This window comes from Clupea harengus, chromosome 17 (assembly GCF_900700415.2).
Source record: "Clupea harengus chromosome 17, Ch_v2.0.2, whole genome shotgun sequence".
NCBI classification, from domain to species: Eukaryota; Metazoa; Chordata; class Actinopteri; order Clupeiformes; family Clupeidae; genus Clupea; species Clupea harengus.
Genome location: NC_045168.1, coordinates 87,501 through 105,000, shown reverse-complemented (window position 1 = coordinate 105,000; position 17,500 = coordinate 87,501). Strand labels below are relative to the sequence as shown.

General features: G+C 43.6%; 1 protein-coding gene across 1 annotated transcript; it reads right to left on the bottom strand.

Moving 5' to 3' along the window:
- Nucleotides 1–2,116: 2,116 nt before the first annotated feature.
- tyms (thymidylate synthetase) lies at nucleotides 2,117–13,436 on the bottom strand. The gene is made up of 7 exons (XM_031583848.2): nucleotides 13,062–13,436; nucleotides 9,179–9,252; nucleotides 8,213–8,387; nucleotides 5,999–6,100; nucleotides 5,593–5,768; nucleotides 2,852–2,923; nucleotides 2,117–2,442 (listed from the first exon to the last, which is right to left on the bottom strand). Exons 1-7 carry the CDS (start codon nucleotides 13,297–13,299, stop codon nucleotides 2,305–2,307), a joined length of 975 nt encoding a protein of 324 aa, XP_031439708.1. The 5' UTR covers nucleotides 13,300–13,436; the 3' UTR covers nucleotides 2,117–2,304.
- Between the last annotated feature and the right edge of the window lie 4,064 nt (nucleotides 13,437–17,500).

Genomic DNA, 17,500 nt, shown 5'->3' with positions numbered 1-17,500 from the left:
AACATCTTTGCTTGACACCATGGTTTTGAGAGGGCAAGGAAAAGTGGTTAGGAAAAGACGGTTAAAGAGCTCGTGATTGACGGCTAGTCACTAGCCAATCATGTATGCAGGGAAAACACACAGGGACAGGCAACCCCCCCCCCCCCCCCACACACACACACAAACACAGGCACAGGCAACCCCCCCCCCCACACACACACACAAACACAGGCAAACCCCCCCCCCCCCCCCCACACACACACACACAAACACAGGCACAGGCAACCCCCCCCCCCACACACACACACAAACACACACACAGGCAAACCCCCCACACACACACACACAGGCACAGGCACCCCCCCCCCCCCACACACACAGGCAACCCCCCCCCCCCACACACACACACACACAAACACAGGCACAGACAACCCCCCCCCCCCTCACACACACACACAAACACAGGGACAGGCAACCCCCCCCCCCACACACACACACACAAACACACAAACACAGGCACAGGCAAAACCCCCCCCCCCCACACACACACACACACACACAGGGACAGGCGACCCATGAGCAAGAATGAAAACCTCTGGTCTACAGCGCCCCTAGTGGCCATGATATGTAAGGGATGGTAATGGTCCCCCAATTCCTCATTCATCAATCAAATTGAAGTCCATGGCATGATTGATGTATTAGGCTTCAGTGCCCCACTATGTTTCCCTCAAACATACGGGAGATGCACGGGAGGACAGGGTCCTCCTGGTGGTGCAGTGGTTAGTATGAAATGATGATGGTTAGTATGCAGTATGCAATGTTGATGGTTAGTATACAGTTTGCAATGATGATGGTTAGTATGCAGTATGCAATGTTGATGGTAAGAGGTTCAAATCCCACTGTGGTGAAGCGACTGAGTCACACGCATCTGACCTGTCCAAACAGAGCCCTTGGGCAAGCACACCAGTGTGTGTATACAGTGCTGTGTGTGTATGTGCGTAGAAGTAGCTTATTGTGTTTTCAGAGTCATGCAGAAATGTGGTGGACATCAGTACCTGTCGTGCAGTTAAGTTGGACCACTGATAAAAGTTTATCACCCCGCCCCCCCCCCCCCCCCGCTTTTCCACTGGATTGTTTCGGGGGGCCAGGAGGTGATGGGCCGAAGCCTCGTATCTGTTCAACTTTGCAATTTCATTTACGAGGACCTGAATTTCTAAAGTTGGGATGATTATGTTATTTCTAACGATAAACCAGTTGTTGCCAGCTAAAATGTTCCACAGAATTTGTGAAAACCATAGTGTAAAAGTTTGTTAAACTCGCCGGCAAACACAGTTGCCTACTAAATCAATCGAACCAATAACACGATGTTATACTGGCGTAAGAACATTATTAACCAATCAGATGCAGCCATATTGACACCCGTTTCACCAATTACTCACCTGTTGGTAATATTGACATATTTCACTGCTGCCGTGACAGCTCCAACCCATTGAAACGGAGACGTGTTGTAATTAATAATTTGATCAGTATCGGTCCGTTTTAAAACATGTTTGTTTTCTAAACCGTCTTTTTCATATGTAAGTGATTGTGTAAATAGTTTTAGTTCGCTAACGAGCCGAAGTTTGTACTATATAGGCTTGCTTACTGTTAGCTATGCTATTTGTTAATTCCTCATTAACCTTTTCTCTGTCAAGTTTAATCAATGTTATTCACCTTGTATGGGGTAGATGGTAGACTCATAAACCACACAACACAAAAAGATTTTAAATGTGACTAAAATGTTCTGAGTTTTCGTCGACAAAAACTAAGAAGGATAAAAATTGCTCAATGTGACTAAAACTAATATGCATGTTTGTCTAAAGACTACGGCTAAATCTGAAATAGCTGCTAAAATGAACACTGTACTGAGTGGGTTGCCTTAAATCATTATCAAAAAATTGCCCCCCTCCACCCCCAGAATTCTTTCAGGAGCCGCCACTGTATAGACACACACACTGTGTGTGTGTGTGTATGTATGTACATATATGTGTATGTACATATATATATATATTCGCATCTTTATATAACCCTGGGCTTATATTATTAGATCTTTATATTTATACATTAACATGCAGATCAGTAAAACACATCAAGCCTGTTTGAAACAATAAACATTAATTTTTTTTATTTTTATTAATCAAATAGAAACATCTTATTTACAGTTTATGCTAATTGTATAAGCAGGACAGCACAGCACAGATATAACAGTAGGGCAATAGGAACAGCTCCAGACAGGGTAAAGGTGTGTGTGTGTGTGTGTGTGTGTGTGTGTGTGTGTGTGTGTGGTTAAACCGCCATGGCCATCTTGATAGTGGGGTGGGGGTTGTAGTCAAGGATCTCAAAATCCTCTGAGCGGAAATCATCGATGGTCTGGACCTCACGACGGATCAGAAGCTTGGGGAACGCTCGGGGCTCCCGCTTCAGCTGTAGACACACACACACACACACACACACACACACACACGGTAAGAATGCAGTTAACATTCACTTTGTAGCTCTACAACAATGATTCACCCGCTACATCACAACTAAGTTTGGATATGGTAACACACAGGTGAGTAGCACACAAACAACACACACACACACACACACACACACACACACAGACGAACAAAGACAAACAGACAGACACAGACGTACACACAGACACACAGACAGAAGACAGACAGACAGACAGACAGACACAGAGTCACACACAAAGACACACACACAAAGACAGACAGACAGACAGACAGACACAGAGTCACACACACAGACAGACACAGACACACTCACACAGACACACACACACACACACACACACACACAGACAGACAGACAGACACACACACACCTGTTCCTTGAGGGGCTCCACGTGGTTGGTGTAGATGTGGGCGTCACCCATAGTGTGAACAAAATCCCCAGGCTGCAGGAGAAACACACTCAGTAACACACACACACACTATATCCTGTCCCTCTCACACACACACACTATATTCTGTCCCTCTCACACACACAATATATTCTGTCCCTCTCTCACACACACACACACACAATATGTTCTGTCCCTCTCACACACACACACACACACCACACACACACACACACACACACACACACACACAATATATTTTCTGTCCCTCTCTGTTACGACCCTGTGGGTCTTGATATGTATTCTTGCCCGTGTTTCTGTTGTGCTTTGTGTGTCTTACAGGCGGGTTGGCGCGCAGCTGATTGGGGCTCTGATTCCATTGGACGGTTAGAAGTCCCGGCCCTTTAAAAGCAGCCCGATTACGTCACACTAGGCCGTGCTTTGGGGATTGCTGATTCTTGTTGGCTGTCTCGCCACTTACACCTCGCTGTCGCTAAACCCAGCCTCGGGCCTCGCCCGCGCCACTACCGTCGGGTTCGCTACTCACCGGAGTGAGAGTTCTGGAGAGAGCGCTAGGCTGCGGAGGCCTGTTCTCAAGGCCTGGTGTTTTTGCCTGATGCGTTGTTTTTGAGCGTTCGTTTATTTATTCATTCATTCATTCACTCACTTGTAAATAAATTCACGGTTATTTTGGATTCCGCTGTCTGCCCGTCTTTGCCAAAACGTTGTCATGTCCTAAAGCCCTAGACAGGGACGTGACACACACACACACACACAATATGTTCTGTCTCACACACACACACACACACACAATATATTCTGTCTCTCTCTCTCACACACACACACTCACACACTATTATTACATTATGTTCTTTCTGTCCCTCACACACACTAGGGCTGTCAAAATTGCTCAAAAATGACGTTCGAATATTCGCTTTAAAAAAAAAACACATATTCGAACATATTCGAATTTCTGGTTGCGCATTAGGCATGTCAATAACAGGAAATTAATACATTGAGACATAACTACTTGTCTAGGTTATTTATTTAAGTTTAAACATATTTAACAACATATTACCTACACAAAAATAAGTAAATTAACTAATGGCCAAGATCGCCTCTCGCTCGCACACACGCACTCTTTCTTTCTCCCTCTCTCTGCCTCTCCCGCACCGTCGCGCTCTCTGCGCATAGCGGTTTAAATGAACGACAACAAGGGATACGGTACCTCGGTTCCAATGCTTCACAGAACTCCCTGAAGCCTATCCCATCCACCACACTGATCGGCCTCATGTCCTTGCATATGAACGAAATCAATTTTTGCGTGCAGGCCTCCTGTCGTGCCGCAGACAACGAACTTGTGACGGACGGCGCAAAATATACATCCAGACGTGGCTGTTTCGCTGAAGTTCCACATATTATGCCATATTCACTTGGGTGCACATTTTCGAGATGTAGCATCAAGTTGCTAGTGGTTGAATGGTAAGCTAACGCTAGCTTACATAGCTTACACACTACTTTATCTGTAGGCTCAACAAGTTTACCATCAACTGCCCAAAATCCGAAATATTTCCAGACATCACTCTTTAGATTTTTGGGGGTTACAATCACTTTCTCTGCTGCGGTCAAGCTGGGTTCTGCACTTTCTGCCATCTTCCACCAAGTCAACTGTCAGCAGTGAGGCTGTGCCAGACAGTGCAACTCCTGTGACCTGTCCCTGACCTCAGGCGCACGCCCACCCGCAAAGCAGACAGTGCTCCCGCTGTTTTTTTTTTACATTCGAATATTAATTTTCACATTCGAAATTCTATTTTTAACAACAATTCGAATGTATATTCGAATTTAGAATATTCGTTGACAGTCCTAACACACACAACACACACACACACACACACACACACTCTGAGCAACTCACCCCCTTCTCCCAATTTTATTTAGTATATAAAGAGACAGAGGAACACTATTGCACACACACAAAAACACTTCAAACATCTGTTCTATAGTGTGAGTCCATGGGAATGAGTGTGTGTGTGTGTGTGTGTGTGTGTGTGTGTGTGTGTGTACTTGAGGCCTGTGATGTGGGCGATCATGTAGGTGAGGGGGGTGTAGCTGGTGTGTGTGTGTGTGTGTGTGTGTGTACCTTGAGGCCTGTGATGTGGGCGATCATGTAGGTGAGCAGGGCGTAGCTGGTGTGTGTGTGTGTGTGTGTGTGTGTGTGTGTGTACCTTGAGGCCTGTGATGTGGGCGATCATGTAGGTGAGGGGGGTGTAGCTGGTGTGTGTGTGTGTGTGTGTGTGTACCTTGAGGCCTGTGATGTGGGCGATCATGTAGGTGAGCAGGGCGTAGCTGGTGTGTGTGAGAGTGTGTGAGTGTGTGTGTGTGTACCTTGAGTCCTGTGATGTGGGCGATCATGTAGGTGAGCAGGGCGTAGCTGGTGTGTGTGAGAGTGTGTGTGTGTGTACCTTGAGTCCTGTGATGTGGGCGATCATGTAGGTGAGCAGGGCGTAGCTGGTGTGTGTGAGAGTGTGTGAGAGTGTGTGTGTGTGTACCTTGAGTCCTGTGATGTGGGCGATCATGTAGGTGAGCAGGGCGTAGCTGGTGTGTGTGTGTGTGTGTGTGTGTGTGTGTGTACCTTGAGGCCTGTGATGTGGGCGATCATGTAGGTGAGCAGGGCGTAGCTGGTGTGTGTGTGTGTGTGTGTGTGTGTGTGTGTGTGTGTGTACCTTGAGGCCTGTGATGTGGGCGATCATGTAGGTGAGCAGGGCGTAGCTGGCGATGTTGAAGGGCACGCCCAGACCCATGTCTCCCGATCGCTGGTACAGTTGGCACGACAGCTCACCGTCACACACGTAAAACTGGCACAGCGCATGGCACGGGGGCAGCGCCATCAGGGGCAGGTCTGCAAGGGTGGAGGGAGACAGTAAGTGAGTGAGTGTGTGTGTGTGTTCGTGTGTGTGTGTGTGTGTGTGTGCGCGCGCATGTGTGAGTGTGAGAGTGAGTGAATGTGTGCGAGTTAATGTGTGTGCATGTGAGAGTGTGTGTGTGTGTATGAGTGTGTGTGTGTATGAGTGTGTGTGTGTGTGTGGTGTGTCAGAGAGAGAGTGTGAGTGTGTGTGTGTGCGTATACACCTTTGGGGTTCCAGGCACACATGATGATGCGTCGGTCCTCTGGGTTGGCTCTGATGGTGTCGATGACCTTCTGCAGCTGGTCCACCCCTTTCCCTGCGTAGTCTGAGGGCATGTACAGGCCAGGTCACACACACACACTAGCGCCAGATCAAGTAGTGTGTGTGTGTGTGTGTGTGTGTACCTGCGTGCATGTCTGTGTACTCTGCTCCGTAGTGTGTGTGTGTGTGTGTGTGTGTACCTGCGTGCATGTCTGTGTACTCCGCTCCATAGTGTGTGTGTGTACCTGCGTGCATGTCTGTGCACTCTTAAAACAAATGTGTTGTTAGCTGACACAATTTGTGTGTTATTACCAATCAGACACATATTGTGTTGTTTTCTACAAATTGTGTGTTGTTTGATATAAGGATTGGACGCACACTACTTGTGTTAAAACATGGACCAATCACATCACTACTTCAACATCTTTGCACGCCAAAATAGAAAATTCCTTTTTGAAAGATGCACTGGTAACCACGGAGTTGGACACTGACAGGACATACGACAGCAGAAGACTAAAGGTAAATGTCTTTGTACTTTACTTGAGTTCGCAAAAATAAAAAAGGTAAATACCCTGGGATTTGTATTTGACGATGAGAGGCTGGTTGTGTACAGATTGTGACTGTCATGCTGGTGTGCTGAATGGGGACCGTTATGTGAGTAGCTAACACCAGAGCCATATTGAGGCTCTGGCTACTATTTACTAGCTAGCTTGCACTGACAACCTTCAGTTCGTAGCTAACGTCGTTAGCTAATGTAAGCTACTTGCTAGTAGCTAGCTAAGGTAACATTAACGGTTCAAGTTAGCTAGCTAGCCAACCTGGATAATTTAATATGTAAAATTGGTTAGCATTTTGTATTCGCTATTGAAAACATGGAGAGTGAGAGAAAGGAAACACTTGGCTAGTAACAGCTTGCATTTTCTAATGATGAAGGCACATACTCTTTTGTCATAGCTTTAGAGCTAGCTATTTTGCATGTGGTGTTGGCTAGTTTGCGCCATTTTGTATTATAACCATATAGCAGGTGCAACACCAGCGGTGTAAATCAGTTTTTCCCAAACCTTTTTCTCTCGCAGTATTATATGAAAAAAATCTCACGGCACACCAGCATGACATTGTATTGCTGTGTATTGAGTTGTTTTGTTGTGAAATGCCTTTTAAGTTTACTTTGTTAGAGAGTTTTACCCCCACAGACAAGGCACAATAGAATCAGGAGCAATCTCCTGTGAACTTGAATGCATAGCTCGAGTATTGGTCATTGTATTGTCTGTTCCTGACTTTTTCTTTTTCTGTTCACTGCTACAACAGAGTGATGGGCCTTGAGACGGTTTCAATAAAACACATTTCGGTAAGATTTCATTACTCAAATACGGCACTATCTATAAATCTAATCTTACTTTTTGACCCATGCTACATGGAGGCAAATGGAGGCTAACTTAAAAAATAAATACTGGCATCGATCTACCTAGATGGCAGAGAGATCTGCAAGAAAGTTTACCACCTAAGCAATGCTGACTATGATTGTGTGGTGGGAAAAAAAGACGTGTTTGAAGTGGTTAGCATTAATGACCTCGCAGATGTCAGACCATTGATGTCAAGTTTAAGGGGAGATAGAGTTTACTTAAATCCCAGGTACAAAATTGTGTAAGTTTAAATAAATGTTATATTCTTAAAAAGTATTGATTGACTGTATGGAAATATTGATTGTATGGAAATGTATTTATTACCATGATTGTAAAATAAATTAACATTTTTCTACATTGGGTGTGCTCATTTAAATTCAAATCATTATTATGAACATTTATTAATACACTAATGTTCTATATAGGGACCACACATATTGTGTTATATTTGACACAATTACTGTGTGAAAATCTTAACACACATCATGTGTGTTTGTTTTTAACACAGCAGGTGTGTTAAGTCACACAATATGTGTGGTCCCTATATAGAACATTAGTGTGTTGGTAATTGACACAACTTGTGTTGATATTAACACATCAGTTTTAAGAGTGTGTACTCTGCTCCATAGTGTGTGTGCGTGTGTGTGTGTGTGTGTGTGTGTGTGTGTGTGTGTGTGTGTGTACCTGCATGCATGTCTGTGTACTCTGCTCCATAGAGTGTGTGTGTGTGTGTGTGTGTGTGTGTGTGTGTGTGTGTGTGTGTGTGTGTGTACCTGCGTGCATGTCTGTGTACTCTGCCCCGTAGTGTCTCCACTGGAAGCCGTACACTGGCCCCAGGTCTCCCTCCTCTCGGTGCTGGAAGCCGCTGCGGTCCAGGAAGTCCCGAGAGCCGTTGGCGTCCCAGATCTTCACGCCCTTCTCAGACAGCTCCTTGGCGTTGGTGGAGCCCTGGGGTCAGAGAAGGGGTCAGAGGTGAGATGAGGGGTCAGGGGTCAGATGAGGGGTGAGATGAGGGGTCAGATGAGGGGTCAGATGAGGTGTGAGATGAGGGGTCAGGGGTCAGATGAGGGGTCAGGGGTCAGATAAGGGGTCAGATGCTCAGGACTACTATAGTCTGACAAGTGTGTGTGTGTGTGTGTGTGTGTGATGCCCACGGTCAGGTGGGTTCTGCTTCCATAAACCCCACTGTGCCGGTCACCAGTCCAACTCCGCAGAGCTGTTAGTCAGAGTCAGAGTGTGTGTGTGTGTGTGTGTGTGTGTGTGTGTGTGTGTGAGACACGGAGGTGAAGTGAGCTACAATCAGACCCCTGTTAGTCAGGGTCCCACACCGTGTGTGTGTGTGTGTGACACGGAGGTGAAGTGAGCTACAATCAGAGCCCTGTTAGTCAGGGTCCCACACCGTGTGTGTGTGTGTGTGTGTGTGTGTGTGTGTGTGTGTGTGTGAGACACGGAGGTGAAGTGAGCTACAATCAGAGCCCTGTTAGTCAGGGTCCCACACCGTGTGTGTGTGTGTGTGTGTGAAACGGAGGTGAAGTGAGCTACAATCAGAGCCCTGTTAGGCACTAAATCTTACATGTTGTGCCTTTAACAACTGAACATTAACTTACTTTAATAAACCACTAATTTCTACATGTTGTGCCTTTAATAACTGAATGAAAGTTACGTTAACTTACTTTAATAAACCACTAATTTCTACATGTTGTGCCTTTAATAACTGAATGAAAGTTACGTTAACTTACTTTAATAAACCAGAGCAGTTCCTCCAGGATGGCCTTCCAGAACACCCGCTTTGTCGTCAGCAAAGGAAACTGGTCTGTCAATCAAAAGATCATAAACACAGATGTTATGGAAACTGGTCTGTCAATCAAAAGATCATAAACACAGATGTTATGGAAACTGGTCTGTCAATCAAAAGATCATACACAGATGTTATGGAAACTGGTCTGTCAATCAAAAGATCACAAACACAGATGTTATGGAAACTGGTCTGTCAATCAAAAGATCACAAACACAGATGTTATGGAAACTTGGTGACTTAATTAGCAAAAAGCGACTAGCGACAAATCTAGTAGGAGGGGTGGGAATTGGCAAAAATGTGACGATTCGATAGTATTGCGATATTTGGGCCACGATTCAATATTATTGCGATTCTTAACATATTGCGATACAGCAAGTATTGCGATTCGATTCTGCGATATATTGCGATTCATGTCCCCCATATTATTCAGAAGGCATTACAAAAAATTAGGAAAATAAGACTGGTCAACTCACTTCAAATGTCACATTTAATTATGTGTACAACATTATCTTCTACACATTAAAAACAAGTGCAAAAACAAAAAATCCTGATTTCGCGGGAGCTTTTCCAAAATGTTGTGATGAAAGTTGCTGTGTTTTTTTAGGTGTTTGTTGATAAAAATTGCGGGAGCAAATGAAAGTTGCGATAAAATGTTCAGAATTTCCCTCTTTGTAATTATAAATGAGTTATTTGTTGAAAAATAAGTAATTAATAAACAAACATTCATTAAAGCCCAAAACCATTGTCCTCTTAATAACTTTACCAACATGCCAAACAAAAGATTACCAGGACTACAAACATGTAGCAAAATAGGCTTTACTTATCCACAACGAATTGCACAACGAAGTGCACCACTGATGTGCGGTCAGGGGAGGCAGAGTGAAAGTAAAAAAAAAAAAAAGAATATGATAAAATAAATTAATATTTCTCTACTGTTCTGTGCTATAAATGTAATATCTGCATGATTCCAATCATTTTGAGCATTTGATACAATCAAATCATTGAATTTGCGCATGTCCGGTTCAAACAGATTGAGACGGTGAGGCAGCGACGAGCTGTGCCTCATCTCAGATTGCGCAAACTGGGTTGAGCGCATGCGTAGAACCTATTTAGTCTTGCTGATCTGACATAAAACCACAGTGAAAAAACACAGAGGGGAGGCAAACACTACCTCTGCCTCAATGAATCCCATCGAGAGCCCAACGGTCGGGTTTATGCTTGTTCTGCCGTTGCTTTTCTTCTAAACTTATATTTGACCCTAACCGCGAAAATGGAAGATTCTATAGCTAAGCTTAAACATTTCTCAAAACTGGACTTTCAAACAAAACGTAAAGTGATCAATAATGGGAGACCAATGCCGGAGCTAAAAGGTACGCTTCAAACGAAGCTAAAAGGTATGCTTCTCACCCCTCATTCGCTAACATTACATTTATACAAACTGTGTACAACCGGTTGTGATGGTGAAGCCATTTTCATTTGAATTTGCTGGTAAATGCACGACAACAAAGCACCGCAACAAGCGCCACCTTGTGGATGTAATATGCAAATGTAATATTATCAGAGTAAACTCTGAGAAAAACAATGGAGAAAACCGAAAGTAAAACACATAATTATATAATTAAATATTGCAATACTTTGCGCTACTGTATCGATATAATTGCGTGCGCAAAATATCGCGATACTGAACAGAATCGATTTTTTCCCCCACCACTATTTAGCGCCGCCCTGTTTGTGTCCGAAACTGTCACAGCACCCATAGACATATATACATATATGTTTCTCAGCATTAGGCCATCTACAGAATGGCCAAGTATTAGGGCTGAACGATTAATTGCATTTGCGATTTAATCGCGATATGATAGAACGCGATTTTCTAACGTGATCTAAAAAAAAATAAAAATAATAATTCTTAAGATGGTAAATTTTGCACACAGTGTTTAAAAAGTGCATGCCTTGTGCTTATTCTTACAATGACTTTGTTTAAATTACTTAAATGCAGTGGCAAAGCCACCGATTTGTTGTTCTTGATTCTGTAATGAGCAGTTAAATAAAAATGTATTTGTGGGAAATAATATTTTACACTAAATGTATCTAATATTGTGTTGGTCATATTGAAATCATTCATTAAGATTTGTTGGGAAAAAAAATAGGATAAAATAAAAAAAAATCGCATATTAAATCGCAATCGCAATATTGGGGGGGAAAAAAAAATCGCAATTAGATTATTTCCCCAAATCGTTCAGCCCTACCAAGTATAATGGATAATAACATGAGTGGGTTATACTACACAATGCAATAAAGAAACAGTTCTTATTTAGGTTAATATACATTATTTTAATGCATACTCCCCTCATCTCTTTTATAATGAAAACATAAATGCCATAAATCATTTGCTAAATAAACTAAGATCGAATTTACAGTTATATAGATTCAATAGCAGCATAAGAGGGACGGTAGAACGGCAGTTATCAGTGATCTGATTGGGTCAGGTGGTGCAGAAAAAAAAAGGGAATGATAAAGCAGTACGAGTGACAAATATCACCTCTGTGTCAACTTTCTCCTGATGCTAACGCAAATCCACAGGTCTCGAGCACTCTTTGTAATGGTGGAGGCAAAAGGAGGTTTCTGAACGGTTTTATTTTTAAGCTCACAATACAAAACACTGCTAAACTTCAGCAGTGGCACCCAAATTGGGCACAAATTTGGCGGCAGGCTTTTCGGAAGTGACGTCTTTTGGAGCCCATAAATAGCAGGATCATGCTCACTCGTGTTTTCTGTGGTTTGTACCCATACCCGACACCTCCCCCCGAAAAACCCAGTGACAAGTGACGTAAATGGCCTGCTTTAGACGCCACATTAACAATAACAGAGAGTCAAGTAAAGGGAGCAAGTTGACTTGGTGTGAAATGAAGTAACGTGCACACCTTTACACATTTTTAAATGATGCTGCATGGACGGTTCAGGCAGATCGTTTCTTCAGCCCGCTACTCCTGCAGCCACATCAACAGTGTTTTTTTGTTCAGCACTAATAGTGATCCTAACCTTTCCATGCATTTGGGTGGATTTTCTTATCGTCTGTGGTTATGGCGTGTGGCATCTTTGGCCAATAGATGTGGCTAGGAGTGAACATTTTAGGCTACAGCTCTTGTGCGGTATTTGATCTGACGCGATTCATTTCCGTATCATGCATCCTGATTCACATTTACATGTAGTCATTTAGGAGACGCTTTTGTGTCCAAAGCGACGTACAAGGGAGAGAACAGTCAAGCTACGAGCAATAGAGACCTAGTGTAACAATAAATACTACTTTACAGACATGCGCGAAAAAAAGAAAGTGCAGGAATGTAACTGCAGCAAGTTAAGTACTAGTCAAAGTGCAAGTTAGGAAGGTAGGTGCTCTCTGAAGAGTTGGGTCTTCCAGAGCTTCTTAAAGGTAGAGAGGGAAGCACTGATTAATACAGTACTAATTCATATCAGCTGTATGTAACTATGGCGTGTGGCAGAGGTTCATCCATGACAATGTAGACCTAGGCTGTATAGCTGTGCGTAATTAATGTGAGAGTTACACTATCGTGTACCGCTTGCATCATACATCGAGGGTGAAATATACAGCGGTTAACATCTTTAGAGATTGTCATCAACGCTGTAACTAAGGACAAACAATTGCAACCAGCTTGCAGGCTAGTAGGAAAACTAGTTAGCTAACCTAACGTTAAATGTTAGTCTAATTGCTAGGTTAGCCGATGTTTTCCGCCTACTTCAATTGCTCGAGTGAATTTGTTCAAAGTGTTCATTGAACTAATAAAGATTGATCCACTACTTACCCCGTAAACTGTACCTCGCTTGTAAGCCGAACACAGAAATAACTCCAGTTCCAGTGCGGTCGCCTTTCCGCACCCCGCTCTGCAGAATATATTCTATCTGATTCAGATAGCCGCGCTCATCACAAAATAATGAAAACGAAGCTTTCTCTGGGGACTTCTCCTTCTGAGCGACCGACAACGTCTTCTCGGTTTCCGAGCCATCTGCCGGTGGTGTGTGAATGTCCGATGTCGCGGGCATGTTGTTAAATTCAATGCTGCAGTATGAAAAATAATTTCGAAAGTCTAGTGAGTGGAGTGGAAAACTATCTTGCGAATGTGTCGCGCCAATACATAAGCAGTTATAGTTTAGCGTTTGAAATACTCCTGGTATTTTTTGGAGCTTGGCGCTCTTTAGCAAATGCTGTGGTCTGATTGGCTAGCGCCATTCGGGACCCTCCCCGCGCATGCACGCCAGAGAAGGATTTGTGAAGCAAGGCAACCTGTTGGTGGCGAGCTCCATAGAGCGTTGGCTCCCCCTGGTGGAGGGAGAAGGGGCTGCATCCTGCATGTGTTTAGGCTCATTTGGCCCAAAACAAGCACATCTTTTATTTCAGGCACTGAGGCAACAGCTGACACACACACACCTTTCTTTCTGTGTTGCCACAACTGACACACACACACACCTTTCTTTCTGTGTTGCAACAGCTGACACACACACACCTTTGAGGCACTGTTGAAACAACTGACACACACACACCTTTGAGGCACTGTTGCAACAGCTGACACACACAAACCTTTCTTTCAGTGCACTGTTGCAACAACTGACACACACACACCTTTCTTTCTGTGTTGCAACAACTGACACACACAAACCTTTCTTTCAGTGCACTGTTGCAACAGCTGACACACACACACCTTTCTTTCTGTGTTGCCACAACTGACACACACACACCTTTTGAGGCACTGTTACAACAACTGACACACACAAACCTTTCTTTCAGTGCGCTGTTGCAACAACTGACAAACACACACCTTTCTTTCTGTGTTGCCACAACTGACACACACACACCTTTCTTTCTGTGTTGCAACAACTGACACACACACACATCTTTCTTTCAGTGCACTGTTGCAACAACTGACACACACACACCTTTCTTTCTGTGTTGCAACAGATGATACACATACACCTTTGAGGATCTGTTGGAACAACTGACACACACACACACCTTTCTTTCTGTGCACTGTTACAACAACTGACAAACACACACCTTTGAGGATCTGTTGCAACAACTGACACACACACCTTTCTTTCAGTGCGCTGTTGCAACAACTGACACACACACACACACACCTTTCTTTCAGTGCACTGTTGCAACAACTGACACACACACACCTTTCTTTCTGTGTTGCAACAACTGACACACACACACCTTTCTTTCTGTGTTGCAACAACTGACACACACACACCTTTCTTTCAGTGCGCCCGAACGGCAATGACATCACCGAGCCCCAGCCGAGGTCAATAGCCCCAGCAGCAGCAATGACATCACTGAGCCCCAACAGAATGGCCTGACTGCAGCAGCCATACAGGATGTGACATACAGGATGTGACACCTGCCGCAAGCAAGGTCAGAGGTCGGAGGTCAGGCCCACAGCTCTCTTTTACTTGATGACCCTGATGCTGTTAGCTGTTATCTTGATGACCCTGATGATGTTAGCTGTTATCTTACTTGATGACCCTGATGCTGTTAGCTGTTATCTTGATGACCCTGATGATGTTAGCTATTATCTTACTTGATGACCCTGATGCTGTTAGCTATTATCTTACTTGATGACCCTGATGCTGTTAGCTGTTATCTTGATGACCCTGATGATGTTAGCTGTTATCTTGATGACCCTGATGCTGTTAGCTGTTATCTTACTTGATGACCCTGATGATGTTAGCTATTATCTTGATGACCCTGATGCTGTTAGCTATTATCTTACTTGACGACCCTGATGCTGTTAGCTATTATCTTGATGACCCTGATGCTGTTAGCTGTTATCTTGATGACTCTGATGATGTTAGCTGTTATCTTGATGACCCTGATGATGTTAGCTGTTATCTTGATGACCCTGATGCTGTTAGCTGTTATCTTGATGACCCTGATGCTGTTAGCTATTATCTTACTTGATGACCCTGATGCTGTTAGCTGTTAGCTGTTATCTTGATGACCCTGATGCTGTTAGCTGTTATCTTACTTGATGACCCTGATGCTGTTAGCTATTATCTTGATGACCCTGATGATGTTAGCTGTTATCTTGATGACTCTGATGATGTTAGCTGTTATCTTGATGACCCTGATGATGTTAGCTGTTATCTTGATGACCCTGATAATGTTAGCTATTATCTTACTTGATGACCCTGATGCTGTTAGCTATTATCTTACTTGATGACCCTGATGCTGTTAGCTGTTAGCTGTTATCTTGATGACCCTGATGCTGTTAGCTATTATCTTGATGACCCTGATGCTGTGTGGCACGGTGGCTCAGGTGCTTGCACAGCAAGAAGGTCATGGGTTCGATTCCCACATGGGGCGCTGTTGGCTCTGGGGGGGCAGGTTCTCCCCAGACCTTCAGTGCTCAGGTGGGCTATCTCCCGGGCCTTTCTGTGTGGAGTTTGCATGTTCTCCCCGTGTTCACAAGGGGTTTCCTCCACTAAGAACCCCAACAGAAAAACATGCAAAAGAACAGAACACTCTTCTGTCCGTCCCTGAACAAGATGGACGGTTCACTTCACTTGGTCCCCGGGCGCTTAAAAAGCTGCCCACTGCTCCCACCGGTCCTGGAGGAAGGACAGTCCGGGATGGGAAAATGCAGAAGTCAAATTCACGGCGACCTCGGCCTGCGTGTGTGTGTGTGTGTCACCACCTAATATATGCACTTGTGTGTTGCTGTGTGTCGTCATGCCCGTATTAAGACTTCATGGTGCCCCTGGGCAACAGTGACTCTCTGGTGCCCACCTACCCCCACCCCGCAGAACACAAACCATACCTATCCACCGGGGTGTATTGGTCCTTGAGTAGAAATACTTTCTTACTGTACTCAAGTATTATTTCTGAGTATCTTTACTTTACTTGATTGCTTTGTTATACATACTTTTTGCTTAATACTGCTCCACTACATTTTCCATACATTGATGTTACATGTAACTATGTAAGGAATAATGCACTGGGAGCAAGTCAGTTATAAGAAAATAAACGTTCGACAGGGGGATGCTACCGTTTAACCCCCTGAAGTGCGGTTATTTTCCATAACTCACTTGCTCCCAGTGCATTATCCTGCTTATATCACAGCAAACTTGCTAAAGTAATTAATGCATATGCTGTAAATTATGTTTAATGTGAACTTATGTTATTAGAAATCATAACTCTTTTGTTGACCTTAATGAAATATCATTACTAAATAGGTATATTATTCATCTAAATCATAAGAAAGTTTATACTTTTACTTTTGGTACTTAAGTAGGATACACAGACTTAAATCTGCTATAATCTACACAGAAAAGGAGAACATGAGCACATGTACAAAACAAATCAAGCTTTATTTATTTCATCGAACTCGCCCAAAAACAAGTCAGAAGCCTGCCAAGTAGCCTACGTCTTTCAATCAGTAGCCTATATGGCGACATTAATAGCACTTTCTTAACAATGCATAGTATAGGCTAGTTATCAATCTTCATTGCAATTATAGCACACCAAAAAAATGAAATCTGACATTACAAAAAGCAATCCAACGTTGGATTCAGTTATCATTAAACCAACTTACAGCACCGCAAATAAGCATTGCAGTTCACAAAGCTTTCCAAAACTTAAATAGCTAACAAGAAGTGATGACGGCTATCAAAAACATCGGCGAGGTTATGCATTTAGTAACACACACGTACACTGTTCAAACCTTTGCAAGCGCAGTGAGTCTACTAACGAACTATCATTTCAGAACCACTGGGAGCAGACAGCACACACACACTTTGCCTTCTGAAAAACACAGATTTACACTGTTCAAACCTTTGCAAGCGCATTTTTTTTTTTTTTAAAGTGGCAGCATTTCTACACTCCTTATCTTTTTTCAACTGTCGTTTTGCATTACCGCTAAATTGCTGTCGCTTCATCTTGATAGTTCTGTTGGTGCCTCTTTCGCTGAGTTTGTGCATTGTGTTTGGAACGTCAAATTGTGCTGACGTGGGGTCAGAATGAATTTTTTTTTTTTTAAATAAAAAATACATCGGTTGCTTGGTGCCCCTGGAGTCTTGGTGCCCCTGGGCAGTTGCCCAGTTGCCCATATGGTTAATCCGGCCATGTGTGTCGTTGTGCAACAATAAAAAACGAACTGAAGTCAGCCTTGTTTGTTTGTTTGTTTAGCTAATGACCCTGATGATGTTAGCTATTATCTTACTTGATGACCCTGATGATGTTAGCTGT

Coding starts and splice junctions, on each gene's coding strand:
- tyms (XM_031583848.2), bottom strand. CDS start 13,299: ATGCCCGCGACATCGGACATTCACACACCACCGGCAGATGGCTCGGAA. Junction 5,769..5,998: donor GTGTGCCTGGAACCCCAAAG/GTGTATACGCAC, acceptor CCACCCTTGCAG/ACCTGCCCCTGATGGCGCTG. Junction 2,443..2,851: donor TGGAGCCCCTCAAGGAACAG/GTGTGTGTGTGT, acceptor GTGTGTCTACAG/CTGAAGCGGGAGCCCCGAGC.